The 22,268-nt window shown below is 37.1% G+C and overlaps 2 protein-coding genes across 2 annotated transcripts; one reads left to right on the top strand and one right to left on the bottom strand.

Moving 5' to 3' along the window:
* The first annotated feature begins 2,677 nt into the window (after nt 1–2,677).
* rnf151 (ring finger protein 151) lies at nt 2,678–5,155 on the top strand. Its single transcript, XM_026276826.1, has 4 exons — nt 2,678–2,845; nt 3,149–3,294; nt 3,878–3,974; nt 4,077–5,155. Exons 1-4 carry the CDS (start codon nt 2,843–2,845, stop codon nt 4,575–4,577), a joined length of 747 nt encoding a protein of 248 aa, XP_026132611.1. The 5' UTR covers nt 2,678–2,842; the 3' UTR covers nt 4,578–5,155.
* Nucleotides 5,156–5,306: 151 nt separating this feature from the next.
* On the bottom strand, nt 5,307–22,021 carry tex2l (testis expressed 2, like). The gene is made up of 12 exons (XM_026276825.1): nt 21,521–22,021; nt 16,992–18,296; nt 15,401–15,601; nt 14,943–15,228; nt 12,257–12,489; nt 11,074–11,214; nt 10,793–10,892; nt 9,621–9,753; nt 8,047–8,181; nt 7,293–7,505; nt 6,061–6,181; nt 5,307–5,812 (listed from the first exon to the last, which is right to left on the bottom strand). Exons 2-12 carry the CDS (start codon nt 18,285–18,287, stop codon nt 5,648–5,650), a joined length of 3,024 nt encoding a protein of 1,007 aa, XP_026132610.1. The 5' UTR covers nt 18,288–18,296; nt 21,521–22,021; the 3' UTR covers nt 5,307–5,647.
* Nucleotides 22,022–22,268: the final 247 nt, after the last annotated feature.

Below are 22,268 nucleotides of genomic sequence, written 5' to 3'. Positions count from 1 at the left end.
TACCTGCACAAGTTTCAATAAATGTTTTAACTTCATTTTAATGCTTTTGATGTCATGACTTTTTTTCATGGGAACTGGTCATTTATAATATATACAGGCACATATTTGCACACACACATAAAGCATATTAGCACACGGTTATACATTTAAAATAAAATTAAAATTATGCATTTTGTTTTATCCAAAGCAAATTACAGTGCATTTCAGGCTATCAATTTTCACCTATCATGTGTTCCCGGGGAATCATCAACGCATCTCTTACCTCTGATTCATTTCCTCTGTCACTCAAAACTGCAGTTGTTACCCCTGTTCTCAAGAAACCCAACCTTGATCCCTCAGTTTTATCTAATTATCGTCCCATTTCAAATCTCCCCTTCATAGCTAAATTACTGGAAAGTACTGTTGCCTCCCAGCTTCAGTCTTTTCTAGTTCAAAATAATCTTTTTGATCCTTTTCAATCTGGTTTTCGCCCTTTGCATAGTACTGAAACTGCACTAGTTAAGGTACTGAATGATCTGCTTCTCTCTGGTGATTCTGGTTCTCTGTCTCTGCTTTTGCTGCTCGACCTTGGCTCTGCCTTCGATACCGTCTCCCATCAACTACTCATTTTGCGCCTTTCGGATGTGGGTATTTCTGGTGCTGCTCTTTCCTGGTTCTCCTCTTATCTCTCTGACAGACTGTTCTACATTTCACTTCAGAATTTTCGCTCACCCACTGTCCCCCTGAAGCAAGGTGTCCCTCAGGGATCCGTTCTTGGGCCATTATTATTTATAATCTATATAATACCTCTTGGTCAGATCCTCTGCCGTCATGGTTTTAATTATAATTTTTACGCTGACGACATTCAATTATATACTACCTGTACATCAACTTTTTCTTTCACAACTGACAAAATCTCTGCTTGTGTACATGAAATAAAAGATTGGCTTCATTCAAATTTTCTAAAACCTAATATGGACAAAACAAGATTTTTTTGAGATGAGATTAAATGAGATTATTTTCACTGGACCTTCATCACTCACTGATAAAATTCCTACCAACTTCACCTGTGAGATCGCTGGCTCTCTTATCAAACCATCTAGTACTGTTAAAAATCTTGGTGTAATTTTTGATTCCTCTCTTGATTCCACATATTTCCCCAATTCTGCATGATCACTGGCTTCCTGTTCAAATTCAAATTCAAAATTCTCCTTCTCACTTTTAAGTCTTAAAATTTTCTGAATGTTATAGTTCTTAGTTTTTTTTTTTTTTCTGCTGGTTGCTGCCCCATCTACCCAATTTCTCACTTACTGTACTTGCACTCTCAATTGCCTTCTGTTGCTCTGTCTGCTCTCTTTGTCAATTGCCTTTATTGTTGTTTGTTTATTGTAAAGTGTCCTTGAGCTCTGGAAAGGCGCTATATAAATAAAACTTATTATTATTATTATTATTATTATTATTATAAACTATTCCACTCAGTGTTACAATACATCTGGGGTTATCTTAAGTGTAATTACCATTATCATCATCAAAGAATTGAGTTTGTTTTTGTGAAAGTCCTTCTGTGTAATTATGTCGTTAAGATAAAAAAAAAGTGTATACACTTTATAAACTTTAAACATAAGGAGTGGCTGAGATTTATTTATAGGAAGCTGCATTTCCTTATATGAAAAAAAATCAGACATTCTCAGAAACAGTTTGTCACCCTCTAATCTGTATATTATTATTCCCTATTTACTTGTTCTATTTTTATTATTTTATTATCTGTGTGTTTGTCCTGTTACTGTCATTCTGTTGCACTCTGGAAGCGTCTCATGAAAACAAATTCTTCATATGTGTTTACATACCTGGCAATAAAGCTCATTCTGATTATTCTTGTTTGTTGATTATTTGTAGTCATTATAGAGTATTCTGCCCGTATTTTAGTATCCAAAGTCCTCACAAATTTCCCTTATGTCAACATGGCAAAGGATAATACAGTATTGAATGCGACAGATAAATAACTTTGCAATATCTACATTCACTCACTACATTGATTATTCCACTTCCAATTTTCCCCTGTCCTGGAAATTACAGTGGTTTTGATTGTACATCTAGATTACTTTTTCCGAATTCTATTATCCACATTAAATTCCAATAATCACATATATGCTATCTGTAAACACGCGAGTGCCAACAAATACAATGAACAACATTAAGACAATTGTGTACTATGTATTTTATCCATAAGAAGCACAACTTACCTACTGATCAATCTAACCCCATTCTCTCCTGTACATATGAATGGTGACCAGTACAAACTGGTGTTTTCTTTATTGTAAAAAAAACTTTTTAGCTTTTGCTTAGGTTTTTCAAACACCATAGCTCTTTAGTTCAACTGTTAAAGTGTGGTATACATTTAGTTAAAGTGTATGACACATTCAGTTAAAGTGTATGACACACATTTTTTCACACATAATGATTTATGATATATTCTGTTGTGCAGAGAATGCTGCTGTGTGTTCATTGGCTATTCAGTCCTGTGTGTTTAGAGAATAGGGCTTGTAGCCTCTAGAGCAGGCAGTCATTGAAGTTCACTGGTTCCCATAGCAATGCCTTTGTCTAATAAGTAAAACCTAGATGGTACCAAAACAGGGTCCCAGTGGTTAGTGTAAAAAAAGTTGTCAGGTGCTAACCACATTCGTGACTTGTGCTAGAATGGACAAGAAGAGAAAATGGGACATCTGTAATGCATTTCTGAATGATCCAGGGTCAAGTGATCTCCTTCGGGATGTTTTGACACATGCCTGTCTTTTTGCCTCTACAAATTATTTAACATATACAGCATCTGTATTAGCTGTGCCCTGCCTGGTATCAAGTCAAGATGGTGAGTTTTTCCTTTTTTTAATTACATTAAGTATAAAGTAAGATATTTGTGAAAAAACATATACAGTATATAGGCCTATTTATATTTTACAAGCTAGAACGTACAGTATAAAAAAATCTGAAAATATGCAACGTGAGTAATTTATTTAAAAAAATGATTAAATTTTTTTTTTTAATAAAAAATGGTCTGTAATAGTTTGATCTAATTTTAGTAGTTATATCAGTAATAACACTAGTATCCATATGACATTAAAATACAAATTAAATTATTATATATTACTTTTTAATTTGATTTTGGGTTTAGACTGGAGGTTATGAAGTGGAGCAGTTTGTGGAGACCCCAGATGAAGATCTGATTTGTGTCATCTGTAGAGCAGTTCTACGCTGTCCTGTACGACTTAAATGCAACCATGTCTTCTGCAAGGAATGCATTTTACAGTGGATGAAAAGGTAACAACTTAATATTTGATAATAAAAGATAAAATACACTAAGGGGAAATGAAGGGGGCGAAAATGAGGTAGGAAAGTAACATTTCTTGTCTAAGTTATAATTTTTGACTTAACTGGTATAACCGGTTTCATCTGAATTGGGTGCTTCTCTTGTATCTTATGTCTTTATCTTAATTTGATGTATGTTATACATCCTGATGGGAAACCTTTCATCTAAAAGAAGTCTCTTAAGCTCTCCAAGGCTTCATTGATTGGATCAAATATACTGTAAAACTAGTAATATTGTGAAATATGACATATATATATATATATATACTGTGATTTTCAGCAGCCATTACTCCAGTTTTAAATATATCACATGAGCTGATTTGGTATTCAAGAAAAATTCTTGAAAACATTTTTAGAAGAAACCGTGATTTTCCAGATTTTTTTGGTAAACAAACTGCATTCAATTGAAATATCATTTGTTGATTGCATTGTAAATGTTTGTACAGCCACTTTTGATCGATTTACTTAATCTTACGTCTATTTTGAAGTAACTCATTGGATGCTTGAGCAAATGTTAAAGTCAGTGTTGTTTCAGACAGGTGAAATGCCCATGTTGTAGGCAGTCTATCGATCAGAACCAAATGCTGGTTTTGTTTAAGCTGAGTAAATCCATTGGCCGTTTATCAATCAAGGTAGGCAACTTTTTTTTAAACTCAAGACTAAAATACAGTACAGTAGTTAAAGTTCTAGTACTTAAACTGTGAATTTGAAACAACTCCATACTTTGTTCTTAGTGTCGAAATGCACAGCAGGGCTGCAGGGCCACTTTCCCGCTTTCTAACGAGTACCTCCACATCTCCAGCTGTCCGTATGAGTGGCAGCTCTGTCCCCATGAGGGCTGTGGGCAGCAGGTGCTGAGGAAAGACGCGCAGGCGCATGATCAGAGCTGCTGCCACTGGCGACAGCCGTGTCCCATGGGCTGCGGGACGGTGCTCGTCCGTGAGAATCAGGCCCAACATAACTGCTACAGAGATCTGCAGCAGCGCTATGTAGCTGAGCGGCGGAAGCAAAGGGCCATCGCAGCCAACCTGCGCAGGAAGATGCAGCGTATGCAGAGCCGGATGGCACAAATAAGGAGGCAGATAAATCTGATGTGTGAGAGCCTGGAGGTTGGAGATCTGGAAGTTGAAGCAGGGGAGGGAACCAGTGTTTGGACTGATGCTAGTGATTCCAGTCCGAGCGGCAGCAGACACCGTCACACCGACAGCAGAAGTTCACGAGTCAGATTTATATAGAGATTCAAAGAGAGCATTCAAGTTAGTTTTTTATGTGAGCGCGTTTTATTAAATGTGTCTTTCCACTTTTATAGTCATCTTAGGGAATCGTTCACTCAAAAATGAAAGTTACTGGCATCTTTGTTTACTCACCTTCACGCTGTTCCAAACCTACAGCATATAATTACTTTCGTTTGGGACACATAAAAGAAACTATTTTGAAGAATGTTTGATCTGTCCATACAATAAAAGTCAAATGGGGTCCAAAACAACGACAACAAAAACAGACATCCGGGTGTTCCACAATCACAACATGAGTGACAAATGATGATAGAAAGTTTATTTTTTGGGTTAACTATCCCTATAAGGGCAGCACAACACACATTTTTACAGATTTACTGAGAAAAAAGCATGATGGTAAACAAAATAGTGAAGATATTCTTTGCACATTCCTTCGACAGCTTTGAGAAGTTAATAAAGTGAGACATTGATGGGAATGCATAAATATGAAAAAGATAAACTTTTTTGTAACATTCAAATGCCTGCTTAAGTTCAGATATTACAATCTTGAAGTGACACTTGACAAGTAAATGTGAAATCGTACAAAAACTGTCTTTGATATTAAATTATAATTTATGAAGTAAAAAGCAAACACTGTAATGTAAGACTTTTTTTTACTCAAAAGAGTTGTATTTCATTCTAAATATGATTTCTTAAATAAATTTGATAGTTTTTGATTATTACTTATGCTTATTTGTCTAATTTAAGCCATTGTGGAAGTTCATAAACAGTTGTCCTCAGGAAATAAACAAAATAAAGTTATAAAAATGGTTTATTCACACATTAAGCCACTGGTATGTTAAGAATAACTGACTTTGATTTCTGGGATGTTAGGAATTTTACAAAGAGTGCCTTGTAATGACTGTATAAGGAGATGTCTGATATATTTAGAGAGAATATGTGTGAGAGCTTAGTGCTGTGATGTTTAAATGAAGCTGAATGAATGAAGCTTACACTGCAAGAAGTTTGATGAAGTTAAATGAGGGAGTTCTGTTACTGGTGTATTGTCATGTCTGTTCCACAAGGAGGCACTACTGTAGTTCTGCAGAATGTTCCAGATCACATCTGTCAGTGGAGGCCATAGAGGAATGCTGGGAGAGCTTTGCAGGGTGTTGTGGGAAAGCTGGCAGCTCATCCATCCCAGAGTGCATTAGCGGCAGGTAAATGTCATCCATGTTGGGCAAAACAAAAACTTTCTGGAAAAATAATTGTTGTGGGGGTCAATATAAACATTTTAGATTATAATTACAAATAATTGTCTTTGCATTGCCTGCCTTCTGATCCCAACTTTAGGAAAGACAAAGTGAATGGACTTAAAAAAAAAAAAAAAAAAAAAAAGTTCCAGACCACGCCAGAAATATCTTGGTAAATTAGTTGCCATATGCTTAACATGTTCACCAATTTATAGTGAAGCTCCTGAGATCATAATATAATTAAAACAAACCTGAAACTCATCCTTCAGCTTTTTTTCAATCCATTCAGTTACATGACAGAATGTCACTTCTCGCTCTCCCAGTTTGGGTCTGACTCTTAGATCAAGCTTCGGGGGTCCGCAGAAACTGTACCTGAGAGTGAAACAAAAAATGCTTACAAATCTGGGGCATGCATCCAAAGACATGTCTGCAGGGCATATAATGATTAATAGGCAAAGAGTGGGCCAATTTCCAACTCTTAAAGTGCACTTCTTTTGATTTGTTGAAAAAAAAAAAAACTATAAAGGCACATGTAAAGTACTTGATTAGAATTTTATCTGTAGTTTGTTCACATATTTTAAACACACAAAATTGAAAATTTGTAATTACAAATGCATCCAAATAAATAACATGTTTCAATAGAATGATGATAAAAGTATGTATTAGTTTGCCAAAGATTCTTGTTAGTATATTTGTCAGTAAACTTTAAACATACTTCAAAGACAAAGGAAGTAATTATAAAATTGCATATAAAGATCTGCTAAAGTCCTACTCAATAAGTTCCAAACCGACTCAAATAATTCAGCTAATTGCATTTTATATAATATTCGGTTTGAACTTAAGGCTATTCTTTTAAAGAATAAGTAGTATTTTGGTAACCCTTTATTTTAAGAACCAATTTTCACTATTGTTGCTTTTTAGCATGCATATTACTAGCATATTGGCTGTTTATTACTTATAAAGCATTTATCAATGCCTTATTCTGCATTCCCATATTTTAGATCTCTTTACTACAAACCCATACCTAAATTTAGCAACCACCTTGCTATAGTAACTATTAAGCAGCAAACTGGGAGTTTATTGAGAGAAAACTCTTAGTTAATTGTGAATATGTGTTCCCTAATCTAAAGTGTTACCAGTATTTTTATTATTTTACTATCAGATACTTCTTTTTGTTTCAAAAGCCTGCTCCTCATAACTGCACCTGAAACATCACATATCTTCTGTCTGGCTGCGACTGCATCACTGAACTCATCAAATCTCGCCCAGTTAGTACAGTGTTACACTTGTCTCTAATCCATAAACCTCAAATTGAAATGTAATTACAACAAAGTCAAACCTTCAAGATTGAATGGCACCAAACTTTAAGGAGCATGATTGCTCTAGATAATCTCTGCAGATGCTGTGTAAGCTTAAGCAAAGCTTCAGTCCCTAATGCAACATTAACAGCGTACGTGTTCAAGTGAGTGAGAATGGCTCGTACCATATTCTGTCGGTGGGGGGAGGAGGAACGTTGATGGCGAGTGTTCCAGAGAGCTCTTGAACTTCCACAGCCAGCAGCAGTGGGGTGTTGGACATTTCTTCAATCTTTTTTTTAATGTACTCATTTTCTGTGGCCTTCTGGAAATACTTCGACTTGGCAATCTTGTCGACAAATCTCAAAATCCGCCTACTAGTACTGCCTCCAGCTGCAGTCCTGTGGGAAGCAAAGTAAATTATTCATCAGGTGGCCTTGATTTATTTTAAGCTGCATTTATTGTCAAAGAGATGATGCTATATAGACATAATTCACCCCAAAATCATGTCACTCCAAACCTGTATTATTTTTATGGCTGGAACACCAAAGAAGTTATTTAGTGAAATGTCCAAGCTGCTCTTATCCATACACTGAAAGTGTGGACGGTTGTTCCTGGTCACCAGCTACTTTCATTGTGTGTACAAGAAGCAGCATGGACATACTCCTAAAAAATCTCAATATAGAGTCCATTATAAAAAAGAAAGTCAGAACAACTACAGAACAGAACAGAACAACTTGAGGGTAAAAATGGATTTTTATCAGATTTCATTTTTGAGTGAACCACCCCTTGAGTGGTGTCAGCAAGACAAATACATCTTGATGTTTCATTTACAAAAACAGCATTTCTGATATACATCTCCTTCGAGTAATACAGAGTTGCGAGATCTCAGAGAATAATTGTTTAATGAATAACATGAATGGTCTATTAAATAAGAATTACCCCTCAACACCAGGTACAGCCTTTTCATTCAGACTTCCTTGAGTGTCAGCAGATGAAACTTCCTCTTCATCAGAAGATCCTGCACTTGATGATTCCTCTTCACTGTCAGCCAGCACAGAGAGCCTGGACCTGCTACTGCAGAACACATCCAGACAGGACCTCATCATTACGAGATATCATGAACATACACCCACAAACAACACTAGGATGGTACTGAGTCTACGGAACAACATACAGCATACAGTGGGCTCCAAAAGTCAATGAAAATATTTTGATTTAAAAAAAAAGAAGCATAACATGCCACAGTATAAAACAAAAATATTATTGTCCAAAATATTGGAGTTTGGAGTTTTTTTTACTCTTGCTCACAATGGCTGTATTTATTTGACCAAAATACAGTAAAAACATAATATAATAATGATTAATAGTAAAAAAAACTTTTCTATTTAGAGCTGCAGTAGGTAAATTTTGTAAAAATATATTTTTTTACATATTTGTTAAACCTGTCATTATGTCCTGACAGTAGAATATGAGACAGATAATCTGTGAAGAAATCAAGCTCCTCTGGCTCCTCCCAGTGGTCCTATTGCCATTTGCAGAAATTCATCCGCTCCCGGTAAAAAACAACCAATCAGAGCTGCGGTCCGTAACTTTGTTTATGTTCAAAATGTAGAAAAATTTATATAATAAGCGAGTACACCATGAATCCATTTTCCAAACCGTGTTTTTAGCTTGTCCTGAATCACTAGGGTGCACTTATAATAAGTGTTTATATTCTGACTATTTTAGATTGCTTCGGGGGTACCACAGCGGAGTAACCAAGTACCTTTGTGATTCTTCATAGACATAAACAGAGAGAAGTAGTGTCACAGTGTGTCTGGTCTGTGTATCCCTGGGTGTCCACTAGAGGTCTCACTTCCCCTTATCGTCACTGTTCATTGTTTTCAGCTGTTTCCACTTTCATCATTTGCACCTGTCTATAAATACCAGGTCTGTTTCTGTCTTTGTTACGGAGTCCTTGTTTGATGTCAGTGTGTTACATGTCCATCACTCTTGCCTTGTCTTGCCTTGCTTTGCCTTGCCCTGTGTTCGTGTACTGTTTATGTTCTGTTTTGGATATCCTGGTTTTGACCCTGCATCGCTTGACTACCCGTTTGGATTACCCTTATTAAACAAGCTTCATACCTGCATTTGGTTCTCTCCTCGTTCCTTGCATCACGAGATGTGAAAAGTAGTTCTGGCTACGGTATTCTTCCACAAGACGCAAGCAGTTCTGTTTATTTACCGCTAGAGCGTCAAAAGTTACCTACTGCAGCTTTAAATGTATTTTTTTATGTAATTTATTCCTCTGATGACACATCTCAGTTTTCAGCAACCATTAATTGGTCACATGATGGTTATTTGGTGCTCAGTTCCATTAATTCCATTTGAGTTCCATTAATGTCTTTCAAAAAAAAGGACTCCGAAATGTTGTATGGTATAGGTTACATCATTGACTTGTGTCTATGCTGTGTTGAGATAATGATATATTGAGATATAATGAATAATATAAATGTTATTCTCCAAAAACGTACAACACATTAATGGTCTCCAACTCTGTCTCTGCCTCGGGGACTCCCTCCTTCCCAAGTTTGGAGAGGTTGATTTTGGTCTCTAGAGTCATCTGCAGTGCTCCTGTGTACTCCACCTCCAAATGTAACCAAAGGCCTGACACACAAACACAAGACAAGTTTATTGTTTTCCTGAAATATAATATAGCAAAAGTACCAGGTTAAAAAAAGTACACTTCAATAATGTACTTAAAGTGCTCTGTTTTCCTTACTAAAAACAATTCTTTAGTACTTCTTAAGATCAACTAAGTGTACTCAACTGTGCTATTTTGGGACACCATGAAGATGAACTAAAATGTGCTTTTAACTGTATGTATATATATATATATATATATATATATATATATATATATATATATATATATATATATATATATATATATATATATATATATATATATATATATATATACATACACCACTTGTATAAAAAAAAAAGCAAATTTAAGTACATATTCATGGTTTCCCAAAATAGCACAGTTGAGTTCACTTAGTTGATCTTAAGTTTATCTCAAGAAGTACTGAAGAATCCTTTGTAGTATATTAAGTACAAAATTAGTGTGCGAAAATAGATCACTTTAAGTAAATTATGGAATTGTACTGTAGTACCACCACTATATGTGTGTAGTGAAAATTAAAGTGATGTGATCTGTTTATGGATGAAATTTCAAATAATTATAGTGCCATAAAACGCTCACATGTCTACTAACACATTTTACAAATCCATAAATGGGATGAGACCAGAGCCAGGGAGCCAGACTCTGTCGAAAGCCATTAGGTGTTACATAACACCCAGAGATCATGAGGCGGAGAGAAAACGACGCATGCTGTGCCCCACACAATAATAACTTCACTCCTCATGAGGATAATACATCCCCCATATGCTACACAGTGATCATTTTACCATACAGCTGAGTGCATAAACACACATGTGCACTTGCTCGCAGACATGCTGCTATTCGCTGAGGAGCATGATGTGATGTTATGTGCTTCTTTGATCCCTGATATTACAGAAGGATAATAACCTTTCATCTACTGCTCAGTGCAGGAACATAATAACATATACGCTCAACAGTCCTGATGGATGAATGACCTAATCTGCTCTTTTATAAGAGGCTCTTATGAGCCTCACCAACCTCTGCTGTTGATCTGTGGTAGAGATGTGCCTGTTATCTGGGGCATGCTGGAGCCCATGGCCAGTTCGGTGAGGGTCAATTCATCCATGAAGTAAGGCAACTGTGGAAAAAAAGGGTAAACTCACACAAAAGCACTTGCACACGTGGTAGGAATATTAATATCATAAGCTATTGATTCCACTTTTCGAAACCATGCTTGAGGAAGATTATAAAAAAGAGCATTAGCTCCACACACTTTGTCCAGTTAAAGAACATCCTGTAATTCCTGTGTGTTCTCTTACCCGAATTTTGCTCAGCTTTCGCTGAATCTTCTGTTGGACTTTATCAGCCCAGTACTTCTCATGGAGGAAGTCCCAAAAGATCCGACCAATTAGTGCATTCAACCAGTCAGGTTTTGTGTCATCCTCATGGCAACAAAAGGTCTGCTCCAAAAGGGGTGATGGAAGAAAAATTTTTGGATTCATGAAGATACAATGAAGATACACTGTGCCACTTTTCAAATAAATTGTTCTCTAAGCTTGGAGAAATGAGATATGAGAGGTTAATATATTACTACTTAATATATTTCAAGATAATTTAACTATTAGCTGAACTGAACCATGTTAGGGTAAACTGTGTCAGGTCAAGAGGTATAATATTGTTGAACATATGACATGTTTGCATTACATTAATGAGCTTGCTATGCTGAATTGTTGTGCAGTATGTTAAAGGGAGAGTTCACACCAAAATTAAAATTTCCTCATTTTGTTCCAAACCCATAAGACCTTTATTCATCTTCAGAACACAAATAAAAATATTTTTGATGAAATCCAAGAGCTTTTTGACCTTGCATAAACAGCAACACAACTGACACGTTCATGGCCCAGAAAGTTAGTAAGGACTTTGTTAAAATAGTCCATGTGACATCAGTGGTTCAACCTTAATTTTATGAAGCTACGAGAATTCATCTCATGCAAATTCAATAAATCTGCAATTTAAAAGGATTAAAAAAAAATAACATCAATGAAAAATAAGCAGATTTATAAATCCCATTCCTAACTTTGATGTTTTATAATTTTGGAATGTGGTTAAATTTCTCTACTAGTTTAATATTTTAGAAAATTTAGAAAGCAGTAAAATGTTTTTCAATATTTTGTAATAGTATTTCCTGCATTTGGAGGCAAAACTCACTGTCATTTTTAGCCGCTGTCTCTAAGCATCTGACACACTTCTCACACCCCACAGGAAAAAGCAGCATTTAATAATTCATGGTTGATCTTTAGCCAAATATTTTACTGAATTGTACACATTAGCAATTCAACAGCATGTAAAGCCACCCTTGATAACTGCAGTTTGACATACCTGCCATGCAGACTATTTATTCTGACATGCTTTGGTGGAATTTTTGTATCATCTGTATATCACAGGCTTTTTTACATGGTCATGTGACAAAATTGACACAAAGCCTCTTTGTTTAAAGCTCACCTGTTCTTTTTGAGTAGGGCTGCCCTGGGTGCTGCTTTGGCAGGGGCTTTGCAGTGGACTGGCATGTGCTGAGAAGATGAGACTGGTCATGTAAGAAGTATAGTCTGGTATAATGTTCTCTTTTACTCTGCCAGCCAAATCACTATGGTACACATCTTCACTGCTGTCCTTGACTGAGCTTTCATCACCATGTGACAGACCCCAAGAGTTCTCCTCATGCACTGCAGATTTATCTACAGAGCAAAAGAAAATTCAGAAATAAAACAATTGTGTAACTTAATGTTAGCAAAACATTTTTAAAATGTTATTTTCTCAGCTCAGGCAACTTCTTTCTTTATACTTTACAAGACTGTACAAAATGGCTTCTGTATAGACACTTTTATTTGTATAATTGATACATTAAATAGATAATTTGCATATTACATTATAGTAATATAAAATAATATTATAACATTATTATTAACTATATTGAATAATATTCAATTAATATATTAAATATTTTATATATGGCATATATTCATTCAACATTTTGACAACCACAAAATGTTCCTTTATGAATTAGATCGATAGAAATGTTGTGATGCATAAATTACCATAAAAGCCTGATCTGTCAAATATGATACATTAAAAAACATATGCAATAACATTTTTGACATATTTTGTCAAATTGTGTTTGATGCAATTTATGTACTGTATGTTCAGTTCACTTAAAAGGGTTGGTTTACCCAATAATCAAAATTATGTCATTAATGACTCACTCTCATGTCGTTCCAAACCCGTAAGGCCTCCTTTTATCTTCGGAACACAGTTTAAGATATTTTAGATTTAGTCCGAGAGGTCTCAGTCCCTCCATTGATACTGTGTACGGTCTACTGTCCATGTCCAGAAAGGCAAGAAAAAAACGTCATCAAAGTAGTCCATGTGACATCAGAGGATCAGTTAGAATTTTTTGAAGCATCGATAATACATTTTGGTCCAAAAATAGCAAAAACACCGACTTTATTCAGCATTGTCTTCTCTTCCATGTCTGTTGTGAGAGAGAGTTCAAAACAAAGCAGTTTGTGATATCCGGTTCATGAACGAATCATTCGATTGAGCCACATTAAAAAATTTACCAGCTTAAGGGTGTACTCACACTGCCAGTTTGAACCGTGCCCAAGTGCGTTTGACCACCAAAGCGCGGTTCGTTTGACTAGTGTGAGTGCTCCGAATCGTGCCCGGGCGCGGCTCGATTAGCCGGTCCTGGCCCACTTGGAAGAGGTGGGCCAGGGCACGGTTCAGTTGGACTCGGGCGCGGTTCGCATGCAGTGTGAGCGCTAACCGTGCCGGAGCACGGAAAAGGACGCTTTGCATCACGGTTTTGCGACGCTCCAAAACCAACATGGCAGGGAAAGGGTCGCTTTGGTCTACGGCTGAGGTGCAAAACGCATAAAAACTAAAAACTGCAAAGTCCTTGCTGCACTTCAGCTGGTACCTTGCAAACATCCTCATACGAGCAGCACGATTACATGAAAATTTTCGCGCCACTAAGGTGACACATCTGTTTAACAACAGGCTGTGGACCAAACAACACAAAATTATCCACAAAGAAAACAGAGCGATGCACTCCATTGTGTTCAGAGAACGCCGCTCTTCCTGTTTATCCCGAAACTGTCGCACCATAATGACGTAAGCGTGCTCCGGCACGAATGCTGAAACCCTATATGTGAGTGCAGGCCAGAGGGGGAGTGGGGAGGGGGGACAATCGTACTCGGGCCCGGTTCATGGCAACCGTGCCTAGTGTGAGTACACCCTAAGTCATTTGTGGATTAATGTGTATTGGAGACGCGAACCGTTTAAAACGATTCAGTTCGATTTGGTGAACTGGTTCAAAAAGGTCCAGTTATATCGAATGATTCGTTTTGAACGTTTTGAAATGTTTTGAACTCTCTCACAACAGACACGGAAGAGAAGACAATGGTGAATAAAGTCTTTACCAAATAAAGTTTTTACCAAAATGTATTTTCGATGCTTCAACAAATTCTAACTGACCCTCTAATGTCTGGACATTCAAATTTCTGGACATGGACAGTATACCGTTCACACAGTTTCAATGGAGGGACTGAGAGCTCTCGGACTAAATCTAAAATATCTTAAACTGTGTTCTGAAGATGAATGGAGGTCTCACAGGTTTGGAGCAACATGAGGGTGAGTCATTAATGACATAATTTAGATTTTTGGGTGAACTAACCCTTTAAAGGGAGTTCTCCCAAAAATGAAAATTCTGTCATTAATTTCTTATTAATCAGAGCTTTCTGACACTGCATAGGCAACAACACAACTGACGTGTTCAAGGCCCATAAAGGTAGTAAGAACATCAATGGTTCAACCATAATGTAATGAAACTATGAGAAAGAGCAAAAAAAAAATAATAATAATAATAATAATGACTTTAATCAATGATTTCTTCTCTTCTGTGTCAGTCTTCGACACACGTTCATGACAAGGCATGTGACTTTTTTATTGATGTCCATACTACCTTTCTATGGGAGGGTCAGAGAGCTCTTGGATTTCATCAGAAATATCTTAATTTGTGTTCCGAAGATGAACAAAGGTCTTACCGCGTTTGGAACAACATGAGCGTGAATGAGTTTTCATTTTTGGGTGAACTATCCCTTTTAAGTTCAACTAATTTCATTTTTACTACCAGATATAGATTCAGAATGGTTCTCTTCATTGTGAATGGATGCAGAAAACAGTTGATGGAACCATTCTTCTTTCTCCCGCCCTGTGCGTCCAAAGAGGTACAGTGTGAGAGGATGGGAAACATTTGTCGTAGGCCCCGGGTGTTTCTCTACTTTCTGAGCCTCCTCCTGACCGTGTGCCATCTCGTCTTCCTCCACAGCTCTTTCTCCTTCAGCCAAACTTATACAGATTGGATACTTCCTGTTCCACACTCTCTTGTGTGCCAAAGCCAGTGGCAGAAGAAATACCTGTTACCAAGGCAACAACTTCATTATAATTACGTGACATCTATGCAACATTCTGCCACATTAAAACTCCAGCCATTTGGGTTCAGAGACCATAAGTAGAACTGTGTCACACTACCACTGAAGGGCAATGCACGTCCTTCTACTAAGGTGTTAAAATCAGTGGTACACTGACCTTGCTGCCAGTGAGTCGAAATATCCGTGAGTGGGTGAAATTTTTTTCGTAACAGGGCTCGTCAAAGGTAGCCCAGCGGGGAATGTTGTTACGTGGGTAGTCAAGCCGCAAACAGGGTCCATCCAATGTGACATACACAGTGTGCATGAGTGATGGAAAGTAGGTCTCTGGATCATATGCGTACATCTCATTCATCCAGCCCTAGAATGCAGAAACTGTAATATATGAATTCTCACCACAAAGTTTTAGGACAGAGACAGACAAACTAAAGAAGTGGGGCATTGGGATAAGCTCTGTAGCTACTGTAGTTAGCCGTGACAAGTAGTGGGTGTGTGTTATTCTCCATCAGACACAGAAGAGCAGAATTATTCACAGAAGCGAGTGGTAATGAGAGTTTTGTTCAGTCTTTGGAGAAAAGCAAGTTTAAGGCTTACTTTAGACACTGTGACATTCAACGCAGTGTGTTAAAAAAATAATAATACTGATTCCCGAAGGACATGAGCCTTGACACACTGAAGTACAGGTTTTGGTTTAATAGCAGTCAGCAAGGCTGTTGTTACCTGTGGTGCTGTTCTATTGCTTTTCTTAGCATTTAACCCTATAGTGGAAACCCAACTACATGTCTTCTGCACCCTGGTGGATAATCTAGGCTATTTAGGAAGTAGAATAAATTGCCTGTCCAAAATTGTAAGTAGGTACTTATTTAAAGAAAAAAAAGTAATTACTTTACGATCACTAAAAAAAGGAAGTTATATATTTTTATAATATGTGTAGCATGAATTTAATCTGGATGTTCTACATTCACTATGTCATTATCATGGGATCTACCAAAGTCAGTTGTGTAGCTTCAATGCCATTCACAAATCCTCTCCATGGCCTCATGGGATAGTCGTGTCCATTGTATACACACAGAATCACACCAGAAGCAGTAGGTCATCCAGGTACTTTTGCCTATGAGTATTGTGAATTCAGACATAGGTCTACCTCCTTTGTTACATATTATTTTTCATCTAGTATATACAGTATTAGGGAAGTATGCAATTTTGTATGCAGCCACAGTTATATAAAAAATATTAAATATAACATTTTATATTTATATTTTTACTCTGCCTTGCAAAAATCAAAAGTTGTTCAGATATTTTTTTTTTTTTATAAATCCCTTATGCTCACCAATGTTGCATTTTATTTTATTTAATTTTTTGTTAAAACTGTAAAGCAGTCAGATTGAAATATTACTTACAACTTAATTTTAAACATATTAAAATGTAATTTATTCCTGTGATGGCAAAGCTGAATTTTCTTCAGCGTCACATAATCACTCAATTAACTATTATAATGTCCTGATAATGTGCACAAGAAATGTATTTTTTTATTTTTATCAACTTAAATTCTACTGTATACCTTAATGAATAAAAGTTATCATTTATTTAAAGAAATTACTGACCCCATACTTTTGAATGGTAATGTACACACAAAAATTATTTTACTAACATATTTTGTTATATTATACGTTCTGTACTTTGCAAGTACAGATCATTACACCAATTAATTTTTTACAAAATATAAATATTTTAAAATGCATCATACTCACCTTGAGAGACGGTACGTTGCTCTGTAGAGCTTCAAAGAGAATATTATTATGAGAGGTCCCATGTAGTCTATGTTGTTGACTGGTGGGAAAGTGTTTCATGGAGCCCCATCGGATAAGCACAAGCCCCAACATTAATCCAAACACTAAACCAAGGAACAGGCCAGACCAATACGCTGACAGAGGAACAATAAAGTAGCAGTATGACAGAAACGCTACATAGGCAAGACCCACTCCTGGCACTGGAGAGGAGGCCTGTTCTGTCACATCTTCTGCCAAACCATCTTGATCAGTTCTATTCATATCTGTGCTCTGGGATGCACTGACGTGAGTGCTGGACTCCATCACAGATCCAGTGTCTGCCTGTCTGCTATGGTGCTCATGGGAAAGCGAGGATTTCTGCACACACCGTTTGCGATGTCTCACAGGCCAGTTGCACTCCAGTAGAATCTCACTTTCTGCTTTCCTAGCACTTTTAGGAGATTCAGATACAGTCAGGTCACTGGTCGTTTTCCCAATTCCAAAGCCTTTGTAGCTTGGTGAGTCCACTGATCCTGTGCTCCTTTGGTGCTTGGGGCTTCCAACACTATCTTCACGCATGATCTTACTGAACATGCTCAAAGGTTCCTGCATGGCCTCCGAGAGCTTGCGTCGTGTGTCCTCCAGCTCCATTTTGAAGAAGCTGGCTTTGGGCTCGGTGGGGGATAAGTTGACTGGAGATGGAGGAGCGGTGCGGGAGTCACCGGTGCGGCTTTTGGGATGGGTGAATTGCGACAACAAGTGCAAATTGAGCTTGGAGTCAGACCTGGATTGAGACACCTCCGGCTCACTGCGAGAAAGCTCGGTGGAAATCGACTTCACGAGGCTGAGGAGCGGTTTGGGCTTTAGAGAAGACTCTTTCAGTTCCAGTTCTGTAGATAATGACTTCACTAAGCTTGCCAGGGGTCGGTGAGTGGGCGAGAGGAAGCCAGACCCCGGGGGGAAAGAGTTTCCCAAGGAACCCAGAGAAGATGGAGAAAGAGGAACATTGAAAGCAGGTGAGCTGAGACCCCATTCCCCCTCTGTCTGAATGTCGACCGAACATGGTCTTTGGTTTCGGAAGGAGCTAAGTGACTTTTTGCCATCACAGTCCAAGGTGAATATGAGGTCAGTGTCATCAAGATTGTCCCATTCACCCTCGGTGTCCGTCAGTTGGATTACTATGCCTCTCTGGTCAGTGTCCTTCTTCAGCTGTAAACCTGGTCTCTGGGTCCCACCGGCCAGTTTGTGAGTTCCTTCATTTCCTGTCATCCCTGCCATGATTTATCTCTACAGAGCAAAAGCAAAAAATCTTTGAGTCGGCAAAAAAGACAATTAAACTATTTTGCCTCAAGATATATGGACAACACAGTCATTTTGCTTCAACTTCCATCAGCAGTTTTTTAGAGCGTGACAGAATATGATGATTAAGAGGAAGATCTGTCTTTGGCAATGATCGTTTTGGACAAACCATTGACTGGATCAGTTTTGTGCTACAAAAAAAGTAACTCTTCTTCCTCAACAACAGTGGTTCTTAACAAGGCTTCTGAAAAGAGCCTTTTACCTATGAGTATTATGAGTAAGATAACAAATCTTAATTAAATGCTTTAAAAACAAACAAAATCATATATATTTTTCCCCTTCGACAGCTAGGCTTCTGGATTAACAAAATGAATCATGTTTAATTCATTTATTTAAACAGTCACAGATTGTATTATTAAAAAAGTTTGAAAACAACAATAATTTGGAGCCTTCAAACACCTCGTTGGACCTTTTAGTCAAAATCTCTATATTTGATGCCCCCTGAATAATGTCTAGAGTCTATAATTATTACATAATGCATTAGTAGGGTTTCAGAGATCTACCTACTCTGAAATTTTATAAAAAAATAATAATAACATTTGAATAAAGTTCATGCACTTTGTGCCTGATATCCTCTATGTATAAAAGGCAAAATAACAGAACTAGAACAATTATGCTGAACATTTGCATTTTCTCCGTTAATGTTCAATTTCAAGTAAATTTTCCTAATAAAGCACATTTATAACAGCCACTAGGCTGACCAAGGTACTTTACAGAAGAGAAAATTATAAAAACATACACAAAAAGCAAACCAGATAAAAATAAGAGCAACCCATTTAAAAATTATTGTACAAGAGTATTCGGTACACTAAGAAAAACAAATAGGTTTTAGCAAGGACTTAAAAACAGCAGGGTATTCCAAAGTCGTGGCACCTGCCACTGCAAATGCATGCTCCCCTCTACGCTTAAGTCTAACATGTGAAACTACCAACAAAGCCTGGTCGCAAGATCTTAGGCTTCTAGTTGGAGTGTATAAATCAAGTAATTCAGAGATGTAAACAGGAGCTAGGTAATATAAAGGTTTATAAACAAAGAGAAGAATTTTAAAATCTATTATCTGATGAACCGGCAACCAGTGTAGAGATCTGAGAATTGGAGTGATGTTTTCATGTTTGCGACACTTCAGAAGTAGTCTGGCTGCAGCGTTTTGGACTAGCTGAAGGCGTGCACTTTGAGATTTCAATACACTGCAATATAAGGAATTGCAGTAATCTAGCCAAGATGTAATAAATGCATGAACAGCCATTTCTTGAGCTTTGGGAGTGAAAAAGTCTCTGATTTTAGACAGTAGGCGAAGTTGATGCAACCGATAATGAAGGAGATATGTTTATCAAATTTTAAATGCTGGTTGACAAGAACACCTCTAGGTTCCACACCTGTGATCTAAAAATGTATAAACTGTCCAAATCAGGGCATAAATACTGAGAATTCTCATTAGAACAATTACTTCGGTCTTCGTTTAAGAAGAGGAAATTTTGGGCAAGCCATGATTTAACCTCCTTTAAACATTTCCAAAGAGAGGTAATCACTGCGGAATTGTTTCTTTTGATCGATAGATTTGAGTATTGTCTGCATAAAAATGAAAAGAGACAACATGTTTCCTAAGAATAGAGCCAAGAGGTAGCATGTAGAGAGAAAATAGAGAAGAAGCTAAGATAAAGTCTTGCAGAAGTCCACAGGTCAGAGGTACAGAGGAAGAGGTAAGGTATGACTTAAACCAATTAAGAATGCTAGCTTTTAGACCCTCCCAGGACTCTAGTCTGGATAATAGTGTGGAGTGGTCTATATTACATTTTCAGCATGTATGTTGGACACTAAAGTGCTGAAAATACACGTTGCCTATAAGATTTATTGTTTTCTTTCTGTGCTCGACAAAAGAAAAAATGAAGCCAATTGGCACATAAAAGAGGTTAGGTAACACTTAAATACACAATACGCAAACATATTCATAGACAGAACCAGTATTCAATTTTGCTTTGCCCATTAATTGTAATTAGTTTCCCTATAGGCTGCAACATTCTAAAATACTACTTAATACATCAAGGGGAACCACAATGAGGGACTTATCTCTTAGTCAGGAAATAATGGGCCTTTCTACTTCAGTCAACAGAAGATCTAGCACTATCTTTCTAGGTCAAGTAAGGCATTTAAAAGTAAGTTAAAGACTGCCTTCTGTGGTTATGTAACCCTGTGACACCAATTCTCCAGCAACTGGCAAACTCTCTTTAATCCCTTCTTCATTCAAAATGGACTGATGAAATAATAAACCAACCGACTGTTCGAGGGCACATCTACATGAGGTATGTCAGACCTCTCTCATGTTGTTGGAGAGGTCTTTTCTTCTGAACGATCAACAATGCTGTATAGGCTATAAGTGTATAGAAATCTGCATAAACCATAATTTGGTGTGGTACAGTACAATAAAATATGTTTGGTTTGTCTAAATTCCTATCAAATTTCAGCTATTATTCACAACAGGGTAAAAACATAATGTATGATGGAACATTCACTCCCTATAAATAGTTATTGATTATTAATTTAAGCTTAGGCAGACTTGGACACACAATGCCTTTAATCATCTCATCTGAGCTACTGTGTGTGGTAAAAAAAAAAAAAAAAAAAAAAACAACAACAAAAAAAACATGTTGATTGACAGCCAACTGGAAGGCAACCATCTGGACTAAACTATGATAGACAATAAACACACATGTAACTTCTGTAGAATTTGTTACTGGTAAATAGAAAAAGATTGCATGCAAATGTGTTGATAATGTGTCATAATATACGTCATAAAATACTGTAAAATCCTTAAAATTCTTTCAGATCTGTCTGACAGACACAAAAATATCTCAACAGATTAATAGCACTGCTTAGGCCTAATGTCAGATGAACTGGATTTGAGCTCAAGCAAATGTTTCAGATGGATTAAATTCATTAATAATTCTCAGAGACACGTGCCAATGATGGAAACAAATACCGAGCAGTATGATAAACTTTAATTTGTTGCAAATGAACAGGCATCACAGCAGGTGATTCATCAAGGCAGCTGGTGTATTGCTTTGTAGGATTCATGCAAATCATAAAATATGAAGGATGCTCATTAAAGCAACTTTCTGTGAGTATGGAGATAATTTCAAAAAGAATGAACTCACCCAATTTCTGCACAATCGCCTGATCTCAAAAAAGAAAAAGAAAATCAGCTTTTGCCTTCTGTCAATAACAGTGAGTCGCAGATCCGTGAATCATTCCCAGAGAAGAGACAGATGACACTTTCTCAAACCGTCTTGCGTGAATCGTAAGTCTCCACAGAGCTCGACATCAGACTTTATGATACAAGCTCAGTTAAAGAGCGATGTGCGCTCATGTCGTTCATTATATCCGCAGGGCTGTGCAGATGTGCATGTATCGCTCGGTAAACCTGGACTGTGCAGCGCGCAGATCCTCCGGAGTTCTGAAGTATTATTACACTTATGCAGTGCATCGCTGTTATATTACTGTGAAGCTGTGTATTCCCATAGAAACTAACTCCTCCCCCTCACAGGCTCCATCCAGATGTGATTTTGCGAGCAGCAGCTCCTCAATCTGATTATAGGAAGTATGGCTGGAGTCCACTTTAATCCCCATTTAAAAATAAATAAATAAATGAATAAACCCTGCCCCAACATCCATACGCTTATAGAGACACAACAAGACACTCCGATGACCCTAAAAACTCAATATTTGTCCTAATTTTGTTACCGCGACCATGCACAGCACTTTCAGAATTCATATATTACGATTATTGTCTGAAAATACTGGAAATGGTCACTGTTACAGTTTATTATGCTGCATTTTATTAATTTTGGACAATAATAATTGAATTTAAAAAAGTTACTTAAACATGTTCTAATTTATATTTTT

This window comes from Carassius auratus, chromosome 12 (assembly GCF_003368295.1).
Source record: "Carassius auratus strain Wakin chromosome 12, ASM336829v1, whole genome shotgun sequence".
NCBI classification, from domain to species: domain Eukaryota; kingdom Metazoa; phylum Chordata; class Actinopteri; order Cypriniformes; family Cyprinidae; genus Carassius; species Carassius auratus.
The sequence above is the reverse complement of the archived record's forward strand: the minus strand, read 5'-3'. Positions and strand labels throughout refer to the sequence as shown.